Source organism: Dermochelys coriacea, chromosome 11 (assembly GCF_009764565.3).
Source record: "Dermochelys coriacea isolate rDerCor1 chromosome 11, rDerCor1.pri.v4, whole genome shotgun sequence".
Taxonomy (NCBI): Eukaryota; Metazoa; Chordata; order Testudines; family Dermochelyidae; genus Dermochelys; species Dermochelys coriacea.
In genome coordinates this window covers 43793507-43805788 of record NC_050078.2, presented here as the reverse complement: position 1 = coordinate 43805788, position 12282 = coordinate 43793507, and the positions used below count along the sequence as shown (strand labels likewise).

The window sequence follows — 12282 nt, the reverse complement described above, 5'->3', positions numbered from 1 at the left end:
GACTGGGAGTGGTTGGGTCATTACAAAACCTAAACCTAATTTCCTGCTACTGTTACTCACATCTTCTTGTCAACTGTTTGAAATGGGCTACTCTCATTACCACTACAAAAGTTATTTTTCCTCCCTTGGTATCCTACTGTTAATTGAATTGTCTCGTTAGACTGACCTCGCACTTGGTAAGGCAACTCCCATCTTTTCACGTATTTATACCTACTCCTGTATTTTCCCCTCCATGCATCTGATGAAGTGGGTTCATGAAACCCATGAAAGCTTATGCCCAGATAAATTTGTTAGCCTCTAAGGTGCCACAAGGACTCCTCCATTGTTTTTGCCGATACAGATATATGGCTACCACTCTGAAACCTGTCATAAATTTCCAGTAATACTAATGGCAATGCAAAAAGTTAAGGCTTGCCCTCTAAAATAGTTTGGGGTCGTAAATTTACTTTAATTTTTTTCTGTTTGATCCTTTAAATTGACAGGAAAGAATGCACCAATAGCCTTCCCCAACTACTGTACTGCTGAACGAGATCGCTCTTTAGCTTCACTTAATTTCTTTGCTTATAACAGCATTTTTGTGTTCAGTCTTGGATTCCTCATCTGTTCTCTGCAGTACCTATTTTTAAGTAATGCCATTTTGGTACTAAGAGAGATTCTGTTGTCCATTGTTGGTATTAAGATGCTGATACGCAAGATTATATTTTTAAGATTCTCATTTTGGGCTGTCTAGACTGACTTTGTCTAACCTTTTGGTTTTTTGGTAATCTATATTTGAAGAGCAGGTGAATTTCTGCCCCCCTAGTTTCTACCTAGTCTGGCTAATATAGGCAGTGAGAGCAAAAGTATTTTGAAGTGAGATCCCTTATTCCAGCAAATACACAAGCACCAGTGTGCTCTGATATTTACACCTACTGTAAGCATCTCTTTACGCTGACAACATGGTGTTAATGGGCCTTAAGTTAAATGAGAATTGGACATGCTGTGTATTCATACACCTTCCTTCAAATGTTCTTCAGTTTACAAGGGTGGATTTTTGCTTTTTTTTATTTAAAAAAAAAAAAGAAAAAAAAGAAAAGGAGTACTTGTGACACCTTAGAGACTAACAAATTTATTTGAGCATAAGCTTTCGTGACGAAGTGAGCTGTAGCTCACAAAAGCTTATGCTCAAATAAATTTTAGTCTCTAAGGTGCCACAAGTACTCCTTTTCTTTTTTGCTTATACAGACTAACACGGCTGCTACTCTGAAACTTGCTTTTTTTATAATCCTTTTCCTCAAAGATTTGACTTTTGAACAACAGTAACTTTAGTATTAAACTTACCAGTATTTTTAAATGAGTGATTTAGAAATCATAACTTTGATTTCACATTTAGTAACTGATAAAACTGAAAGATTTAAACAGCAAGAGCAATTGAATTTTAAGAATGACATGTTGGAGAAAAGAAAACTAGCTGCAGTCCAACTATGTTGAGCTTTATCTAAAGTGGTACAACTTCCCTAGTGGATTTCACAAATATGACGGTTTAAAATTACTGCACATATTAATACACTGTATTAGCATGTACAGTAGAACTAGTACATTATGTAGTACGACGCTGTTGTTAAAAGTCAATTCATTATGTTTACTTCATTTGTTAGGCCTCCATCCACCAGGCCCTCCTTTAGCAAGACCTATTCTTCCTCGAGAAAGGGGAGCTTTGGATAGAGTTGTTGAATACTTAGTTGGTGATGGTCCGCAGAACAGGTAAAATTTTGCTAATGATAATAAGTAACAGCATATACACAATGAGTTGAAAGTCTGTTTTTTGTTTGTGCAGGATTAGATGTTCTAGAATTCTGCTGCTTATGTTTGGTGGTGGTTTCATATACAGTTTTCCTAATGAACTGGCTCTCTAATGCCTTGCCTGAACTCTTTTTTTTTTTTTTTTAACCCCACTCTCAGAAGCGTAAACCCTAGCATGAGCAGTTTTAAAATGATAGTGCACCAGTGAAAAAGAAAAGCCTTATTGAAGCTTGAGTGGGAGAATGAATTAAACTATCACCTAAAAACATCCGAGACTCTTAATTTCTTTTCACGTGTCATCATTTTAATTGCTTATAACTAATTGCCTGTTGAATTGTCCCAAACCCACTAAGATGGCCTTCTAACTCTGTTAGAGGAACTATTAATCAGATCATTGTATTTCCTCATAAAAGTTGAATTACCAGTATTTTTGATGTGGCTTCTATTGAGTCTAGTATGAAACCGTTAGACACTTAAATTGCAGCTACGTGATAGGTTAAGACCTAACCATCTTGGTTTAATTTTTAAGATTATGATTCAAAACTTGTCTTTTGCTAATGTGTAAATGAAGAGACCCTGCTAACCAGTACATTCTTCATAGATGGATTGGGCATTACTTGTTAATAACATTTTAAGTATACTGAAAGTTGCTCAGCTTTAATACTATACAGCTGTTCCATTGTCTCAATACTTAGCTTCAACTTAACACCTGTATTTTTCCCTTTTTTTTTCTTTTTTTTTTTTTAAGGTATGCCCTTATATGTCAACAGTGTTTTTCTCATAATGGTATGGCTCTGAAGGAGGAGTTTGAATACATTGGTAAGAACTAACTTATATAGTCTGTTCTTTTAAAAAATAAGTTTTGTACTTCTTGAGAGACTGTTGCAGTACTGTAACATTTTGATTCTAGTTAAATACTTAATACAAGCTAAAAAATACCACTTATGGTAATTTACTATTCAGTAGCTAAGGATACATTTTTAAATTTTAAAAAAGTACTTTATTACAACCTTCAGACCGAGTATATTGTGTGTGTAAAACTATTCAGGAGAAATAAGCCTCTTCCAAAACATCCTTGAGAATCACTATGGGCTATGAATAGACCTCAAAAGGGTTTTATAGCTAAAAACTATCTGACATTAAAGTTCTCCGCTTTGCCAGAACTTAAAGAACATCTTCTTTTGGCAAGAAGATCTCAAGGAGGCATCAAAACAGGAGTAGGAACAAGCCCTGGAGGTTATATGTCAATTTATGGCTGACAATAACTTAAGACAGACAGTTCTTTTTTGAACACAGATGATGTACAAAAGAGGCAAAATAAAACTACAGTAAGTCTAATGTGTGTAAGAGTTTAAGGCATCTCTCTTCTCTCTCCACTACTCATGGGGATCTGTCTCTCTGTCTGGCAGAAAATATATAGCACAATAGGAAATATATTATTTTATTTCTCATTGACATTACAGAATGCATTCTCTGTATCAGTCTGAGCAACAAACAGTCAAAATGTGCAAGAAAGAGACTTGTTTGGTCTTTTACAAAAGTGTATTTTAAATTATTGGACAGCAGATAATATTTTTCCAACACAAACGTGGCTTTCCTTACTAAATACCACGAGAACTGATTATTTTTCAAGTAATAATGGAGTCTTCCATCGAGTCTGATGGATGAGCTACATTTAAGGACTGTAGACCTACACAAAGAATTTTTCAAAGTGGTAGCAAATCGGTCGTAATTCTCTCATGCTTTTTGGCCATTTTTTCTACCGGTGCAGAAGGTTCAACAGGTGGTCTGCCAAACAAAGATGCAGCACTTTGCAAGGTGAAGGAGAAACAATTGAGACAATCATATGCAGATCCCATTGATGGCCAAAGTGACATTCTCTGTATTAAAACTGGAGCTAGCCAGTCGTGGCCCACAGCCTAATGTTGCTGCAGACTGAAGAAGAAAGTGGCTGCTCTGCCAAAGTCTGTGGGCCATGACTGGCTAGCTCCAGTTTTAATACAGAGTATGTCTTCTCCTAGACGAGCTGCCTACTGGGGCTAGGAATCTTGTCTACCTCAGCAATGGACTGCTTTTTGTCTGGCCCCTACTCTTTGACCTGGCTGGCTAGAGTGGTCCTACCAGAAGTTAAACTCCTGCTGGAAAAGCTCTCCAGGTCATGAGAATTTTCAAGCCTTCCCACCACATCAAGGTGTAGCCCTCAGGGAAGGAAATGACTGAGTAATAATTGACAGAATAATTTAAAGGCAATGGATATCCATAGTGGAGTATTTATTTAAAAAAAACACACAAAAACCCCCAATCAAACCAAAAAACCCCCCAAGAGAATGGTCTTATATTATAAATCTTTAAGTATACTTTTCTTCCATAGACAATCCATGTTTTGTTGTTTGTGACATCCCAGTAATGTTTGTTAGAAATGTTCACAAGTAGCAGCAGCAGAGCTGAAAGTGAGATTATTATTGTGTATGCTTTTGTAAATCTTTGTGCAGCATTTAGGTGTGCATACTGCTTTTTCCTGAATCCTGCAAGAAAAACTAGACCACAAGCTCCACGACTCCCAGACTTCAGTTGTGAAAAGAGGCAGCCAACAGAATTGCAGACTACGGTTGGACCTTTGCATTCTGGAGGGGTAAAACTACAAGAGAATCCACCAAAGGAAGGTGTGTGCTAATCCTGTGAAGGTTGCCATTATTCATGTTCATTGAAATCCTTTTGTCACTACTCTCCTTGGTTCTGTCTTTTTTTCCCTTAAAGTGCAGTAGTTTTAAAGCATTCTAACTTTTTTGTTCTCCTGTAGTGTGTGTATTTTGCATTGTTTGTTCCTTAGTGTTTGTGGTTTACTCTTCATCTGCATTGCTGAAGAGTTTTTAGCCATACAACTCCTTAAAATTCAGTCTGTCTTCACTCATGTCTGGCAAGGTTATTTTCCCTTTGAAAATACTGCTTAATGAAATCCCCTGGCTTTTTTTTATTATTGATAAACAAATATCAAATCTAAACTGTATATTATGTGCATAATTAACAAGACAATCTGCCCCTAAATGGTTAAATTTCACTGTTTTTTCAGGAGGTCATTTGGTTGAGGTGGGTTGAAATTCCTGCCTTTGTTCCTTAAGTTAGTTTTGCTATTTTCCCCAGGGCAGGAAAATCTAGTAAAACTGCTTTGCTTAAAATCAAGAGTTCAAAGACAAATTGTCAATTTTAATTTAACAAAGTTCCTTTTGAGAGGTTTTATAGTCTGCAAATACAGTAGGTGTCTAGAGTTCAGCCAACAAGAAGATGCAATGTTTTCAGGAGAGTTTAGAAAATAGTTGTAATTAAAACCAAAGAATCTTCAGTTAGACTTAACTTTATTTAATAACTTAACATATTATTATTTACTAAAGAGGTATGGATTTCTCTACGGTTCCGTTCACACCAGACAAGATCTGAAGCATGTGGGGCTAGGGAGTATGGAGCAGTTCATGTCACTATGTGCTTAGCTGAAGAAGTTTAAAAGGCAGCTGACTACAGGAAATATTTCTAGTAGTTTAACAAATAAAACTCCCTTCCTGTTGTAATCTTTTCATGTTGGGGACAGAGTGGCATTGTCTTTCACTTTGTATGTGGCATGAAGAGGCAGGGTGATCATCTTTGCCATTGCACAGAGGACAGATTAATAAATTGGGGTTTTTTGTAGTGGTGTATTAAGACCTTTAATGGCTTAAACTAGTTAAAAACACACACAATTAATGTCTAATTATTTGCTAATAGTGCTGTGAGTTCGCTAAAAATACCACTTGTACAGAATTCTCATTATTGATGTCTCCTGCCTCAGTGTGAATCATGTGGGAAACTGCCTCTAGGTCTTGAGAAACTTGATCCAGTGAGGCACTTGCAGGCTGGCTTGAGAGCTCTAACTTACGGAATATGCTCCAACTTCAGGTACTTCAGGGTATGTCTACACCCAAAGAAAAACCTGAAGCACGGAGTCTCAGAGTTCAGGTCAGTTGATTTTGGCTCCTCGGCTTTGGGGTACGGGGCTAAAAATAGAGGTGTAGACATCCCACTCAAGCTGGGGCACTGGCTCCACCACCCTCCACCCTCTCTGGCTTCCAGAGCCAGGGCTCCAGCCTGAGTGGGAATGTTTATACTGCTATTTTTAATCCTACAGCCTGAGCCAATTGACCTGGGCTCTGAGATTTGGCACTGAGAGTTTTTTCTTTGCAGTGTAGACATAACCTTAGGGGCTTCAGAACATTGCAGACAGTTCCTTTCTGATTGGTCAGTGAAGGAACTGCTCAGTGTCTCTGATGTGGGAGTGCCTCTTGCTGCTTTAGCCCTTATTCAGGGCCTTGTTGTGTTCTCCAGTTTCTAGTCAATCCTACTTAATCATAAAATCATAGAAATGCAGGGCTGGAAGAAACCTTGAGTTGAGGCAGGACCAAGACAACCTACACCATCCCTGACAGGTGTTTATCCAACTTGTTCTTAAAAGTGATGGGGATTTCCCATGTTCTCTTGGTAACCTCTTCCAGAACTTAACTACACTTATAGTTTAAAAAGGGTTTTCTAACATCTCATTTAAATCTCCCTTACTACAGATTCAGCCCATCACAGAAGGGAGGACAAGAAGTAAACACAAAGAGCAATTGATCATCTTATTTAAAATAACCCTTCTGTTTGAAAATTGTTGTTAGGACTTCCTTCAGTCGTCTTTTCTCAAGCCCAATTTTTTTTTTAACCTTTTCACATTGGTCAGGTTAGGCTTCAGTCCAGGCTCAAGCATGGTCTTACGTTGCAGTGTAGACATACTCTAAGGAAAGTGTAGGTTTTCTACTTAACAGGGAAAGAGAGCTAATAACTGACAATATCAAAAAGGCTGAGGTGTTTAATGCCTATTTTGTTTCAGCATTCACTAATAAGGTTAACTGTGGCCAGATGCTTAACAATTAATATTAACAACAAGGAGGAAGAAACACATGCAGTTTGTCCATCTCTCCACTTTGTGTAGGATTCCTTTCTGATTTTTCATATCATTAAAGAGCTCCTGATGGAGCCATATTGGCTTTATTAGTCTTGCTACGTTTTAATCTCCTTAGCCAAGAGGTTTCAGGCTCAATCCTTAGTTGCCCCAAATAAACTCTGGGTGCAGCTAAGTGAAGGAACTCCAAAGTAGCTGTTTACAGCCCTCACTTGCTCTTGAGGCTGACTCTATCTGTAACTTTTCCCTGCATAGATTACAGCAGCCCAGGGTGTAGTTCCTTTCATCTGTGAACTCAGTCTTCATAGAGGGAAAATCTTGCTGGTGAACCAAACCATTTTTAAAGATGATAACTTGTAATTCTGCTTCTCTAAAAAGTATTTTTTCTTTGTATTTTCTCATGTATATTACATTAATATTCCCAATATTTTATGTTGAACTGTATTAACTGTCAGATCATCTTTCAATTGATTTTTAATCATGAAAATCATGATGGCCATCATTTTGGTTTTACCAGTGTGATCTTAAGTTATATTAGTTAGACATTGAGTTCTTTATTGAACACAGACCCAGATCTTCCTGCTGCTATTACAGATAAAATTGTAAAGTATCCCTCCCTTGTATTAACCATTTCTTATTTTCCAAAGTTCTCTGTGTAGAAAGCAGAGTCAGAATACAGATAAGCAGGGAAGTCACTGATATAATTCAAAAAGGATTAAGGTATTTTACAACAAAACATGCAATCCAGATTGTCAATAAGTAAAATATGAAAGTATAATCTATGTGCACCAGACTAAATTTTTAAAACAGGCTTGGGTTTATAGAAGAAGGGACATAAGTTCCCAACACCCATTATTACTGGAATGTGGGCATCTAATTTCCTTATTTTCTGAAAATCTCAGCCATATAATATATTAGATAAATACTGTACCTATTGTCTTTTAATCTATTACAATAGATGTATAAAACAAAATATTAACTCTCTAACTGTACTATCCTAAAGGAAATTTTTTGTATTTTTTGTTTTTTGTACCCATATTAGATAGTGCACTATAGATTGATGCTAATTTGTAATTTTGTCATTATGCACAAACTGCCCATGACTTGGTTCAAGGCATTTCATTTGAGCTGCTGTCTTATGAAAATAATCTTTTCTCTCAATCTCTCAAAGTATTTTCAATGAGCCATTTTTTGTCAGATCTAATTTATAGCGTAAACTCTGCTTACAGGTAGTTTTAACCAATACTGATTTTAAAGGCTTTAATTAATATGACTCTGTAAACTTAAGCTACTAAACTTTCCTTTTAATGAGGTATAAACTGTAAGTAAGGCTTTTGCAGATCACCTATTAAGACGGTTCTCTACTGGCAAAAAAAGGGCATGTTTAATTATAATTACAACAGATGTTGGCAACAGGAAAATAACTTCTACCGAAATGTTGGAATCATTCAGAAACATAATTTGGATCAGGTTTCAGAGTAGCAGCCGTGTTAGTCTGTATTCGCAAAAAGAAAAGGAGTACTTGTGGCACCTTAGAGACTAACACATTTATTTGAGCATAAGTTTTCGTGAGCTACAGCTCACTTCATCGGATACATTTGGTGGAAAAAACAGAGAAGAGATTTATACACACACACACACACACACACACACACACACACACACACACACACACACACACACAGAGAGAGAGAACATGAAACAATGGGTTTATCATACACACTGTAAGGAGACTGATCACTTAAGATAAGCCATCACCAGCAGCAGGGGGGGGGAAGGAGGAAAACCTTTCATGGTGACAAGCAAGGTAGGCTAATTCCAGCAGTTAACAAGAAAATCAGAGGAACGGTGGGGGGTGGGGTGGGAGGGAGAAATACCATGGGGAAATAGTTTTACTTTGTGTAATGACTCATCCATTCCCAGTCTCTATTCAAGCCGAAGTTAATTGGATCCAGTTTGCAAATTAATTCCAATTCAGCAGTCTCTCCTTGGAGTCTGTTTTTGAAGCTTTTTTGTTGAAGGATAGCCACGCTTAGGTCTGTGATCGAGTGACCAGAGAGATTGAAGTGTTCTCCAACTGGTTTTTGAATGTTATAATTCTTGACGTCTGATTTGTGTCCATTCATTCTTTTACGTAGAGACTGTCCAGTTTGACCAATGTACATGGCAGAGGGGCATTGCTGGCACATGATGGCATATCACACATTGGTAGATGCGCAGGTGAACGAGCCTCTGATAGTGTGGCTGATGTGATTAGGCCCTATGATGGTATCCCCTGAATAGATATGTGGACAGAGTTGGCAACGGGCTTTGTTGCAGGGATAGGTTCCTGGGTTAGTGGTTCTGTTGTGTGGTGTGTGGTTGCTGGTGAGTATTTGCTTCAGATTGGGGGGCTGTCTGTAAGCAAGGACTGGTCTGTCTCCCAAGATCTGTGAGAGTGATGGGTCGTCCTTCAGGATGGGTTGTAGATCCTTGATGATGCGTTGGAGAGGTTTTAGTTGGGGGCTGAAGGTGATGGCTAGTGGCGTTCTGTTGTTTTCTTTGTTGGGCCTGTCCTGTAGTAGGTGACTTCTGGGTACTCTTCTGGCTCCGTCAGTCTGTTTCTTCACTTCAGCAGGTGGGTATTGTAGTTGTAGGAATGCATGATAGAGATCTTGTAGGTGTTTGTCTCTGTCTGAGGGGTTGGAGCAAATGCGGTTATATCGTAGCGCTTGGCTGTAGACAATGGATCGAGTGGTATGATCTGGATGAAAGCTAGAGGCATGTAGGTAGGAATAGCGGTCAGTAGGTTTCCGATATAGGGTGGTGTTTATGTGACCATCGCTTATTAGCACCGTAGTGTCCAGGAAGTGGATCTCTTGTGTGGACTGGTCCAGGCTGAGGTTGATGGTGGGATGGAAATTGTTGAAATCATGGTGGAATTCCTCAAGAGCTTCTTTTCCATGGGTCCAGATGATGAAGATGTCATCAATGTAGCGCAAATAGAGTAGGGGCATTAGGGGACGAGAGCTGAGGAAGCGTTGTTCTAAGTCAGCCATAAAAATGTTGGCATACTGTGGGGCCATGCGGGTACCCATCGTAGTGCCGCTGATTTGAAGGTATACATTGTCACCCAATGTGAAATAGTTATGGGTCAGGACAAAGTCACAAAGTTCAGCCACCAGGTTAGCCGTGACAGTATCGGGGATACTGTTCCTGACGGCTTGTAGTCCATCTTTGTGTGGAATGTTGGTGTAGAGGGCTTCTACATCCATAGTGGCTAGGATGGTGTTTTTAGGAAGATCACCAATGGACTGTAGTTTCCTCAGGAAGTCAGTGGTGTCTCGAAGATAGCTGGGAGTGCTGGTAACGAAGGGCCTGAGGAGGGAGTCTACATAGCCAGACAATCCTGCTGTCAGGGTGCCAATGCCTGAGATGATGGGGTGTCCAGGATTTCCAGGTTTATGGATCTTGGGTAGCAGATAGAATACCCCAGGTCGGGGCTCCAGGGGTGTGTCTGTGCGGATTTGTTCTTGTGCTTTTTCAGGGAGTTTCTTGAGCAAATGCTGTAGTTTCTTTTGGTAACTCTCAGTGGGATCAGAGGGTAATGGCTTGTAGAAAGTGGTGTTGGAGAGCTGCCTAGTAGCCTCTTGTCCATACTCCGACCTATTCATGATGACGACAGCACCTCCTTTGTCAGCCTTTTTGATTATGATGTCAGAGTTGTTTCTGAGGCTGTGGATGGCACTGTGTTCTGCATGGCTGAGGTTATGGGGTAAGCGATGCTGCTTTTCCACAATTTCAGCTCGTGCACGTCGGCGGAAGCAGTCTATGTAGAAATCCAGGCTGCTGTTTCGACCTTCAGGAGGAGTCCACCCAGAATCCTTCTTTTTGTAGTGTTGGCAGGAAGGTCTCTGTGGGTTAATATGTTGGTCAGAGGTGTGTTGGAAATATTCCTTGAGTCTGAGACGTCGAAAATAGGATTCTAGGTCACCACAGAACTGTATCATGTTCGTGGGGGTGGAGGGGCAAAAGGAGAGGCCCTGAGATAGGACAGATTCTTCTGGTGGGCTAAGAGTATAGTTGGATAGATTAACAATATTGCTGGGTGGGTTACGGGAACCATTGTTGTGGCCCCTTGTGGCATATAGTAGTTTAGATAGCTTAGTGTCCTTTTTCTTTTGTAGAGAAGCAAAGTGTGTTTTGTAAATGGCTTGTCTAGTTTTTGTAAAGTCCAACCACGAGGAAGTTTGTGTGGAAGGTTGGTTCTTTATGAGAGTATCCAGTTTTGAGAGCTCATTCTTAATCTTTCCCTGTTTGCTGTAGAGGATGTTGATCAGGTGGTTCAAGAAACCTGTCATTATGCAAGGCACTGAATTTAGCCGTATAGAGTGGAAATCTGTCAACTTCATGAAAAAACTTCACGAAAAAATTAATTGGAATTAATTTGCAAACTGGATACAATTAACTTAGGCTTGAATAGAGACTGGGAATGGATGAGTCCATTACACAAAGTAAAACTATTTCCCCATGTTATTTCTCCCTCCCACCCCACCCCCCACTGTTCCTCAGATATTCTTGTTAACTGCTGGAAATAGCCTACCTTGCTTGTCACCATGAAAGGTTTTCCTCCTCTCCCCTCCGCCCCCCCGCTGCTGTTGATGGCTTATCTTAAGTGATCACTCTCCTTACAGTGTGTATGATAAACCCATTGTTTCATGTTCTCTGTGTGTGTGTATAAATCTCTCCTCTGCTTTTTCCACCAAATGCATCCGATGAAGTGAGCTGTAGCTCACGAAAGTTTATGCTCTAATAAATTTGTTAGTCTCTAAGGTGCCACAAGTACTCCTTTTCTTAAAACACTAAGGTGATTGCTCTTCTTTTCTCCATGAAATTGCTTCTGCAGATCTCAACTCGATAGAGATTAGCCAGCAGAGATGTGCCTGAGGAAAACTAGTTGAGCAAATTGCTCTCACATGCCTACCGTCTTATCTTGCATCTGAATCAAAAGACTAGTGCTTAGTAAATGTTTGAATTGAGCTCCAAATGGCAGCCACAATATATCTCAGTAATTGAGAAATTCATTAGGGAAGCCATGGTAGCTGCCTTTCCTCTAGTAGATTAAAACCTGAGTCATTTTAGTACTAAATCTCCAACAGAATTTTGAAGAAGCTACAAAGCTAAGTTTTTATCCATTTTGCTCCTCTGGTTTCATTTGAACACAAAGCACAGAGTGCTTTAAAGTAATCCATGTGTAGTCGTCTCTTTGTCCTGTTAGTTGGGATCAGCAACTGTTGATCTGTGTCTCCAAATGTTCCTGTTGAGTGCATCATATTTAGTCCCTGTTGGAAAAAGCCAAATCTTGGCACTGAAAATATTTGATAACCAAAAATAGAGCATTATATCCAATTAAAATTGTAGAAAGGCAGCAAATCTTGACAAACCTTGGAAGATCTGTACTTCTGATTTACTTGACCTTGAGCAACTGGGATTCCAACCTGAGTATGGCACAGAATGCTTTATTGCATTGACAACCACCTGATGCAAAAAGATAC

At 39.2% G+C, this 12282-nt stretch overlaps 1 protein-coding gene across 8 annotated transcripts in view; it reads left to right on the top strand.

Moving 5' to 3' along the window:
- Nucleotides 1–12282, top strand: part of LNPK (lunapark, ER junction formation factor) — an 82215-nt gene that overhangs the window by 54559 nt on the left and 15374 nt on the right. For all 8 annotated transcript variants that reach the window (XM_043505372.1, XM_038422060.2, XM_038422058.2 and 5 more), the window contains 3 exons: nt 1638–1743; nt 2531–2601; nt 4275–4445. In XM_043505372.1, the coding sequence (XP_043361307.1) occupies nt 1638–1743; nt 2531–2601; nt 4275–4445 (348 nt within the window). The remainder of the gene's footprint in view (nt 1–1637; nt 1744–2530; nt 2602–4274; nt 4446–12282) is intronic.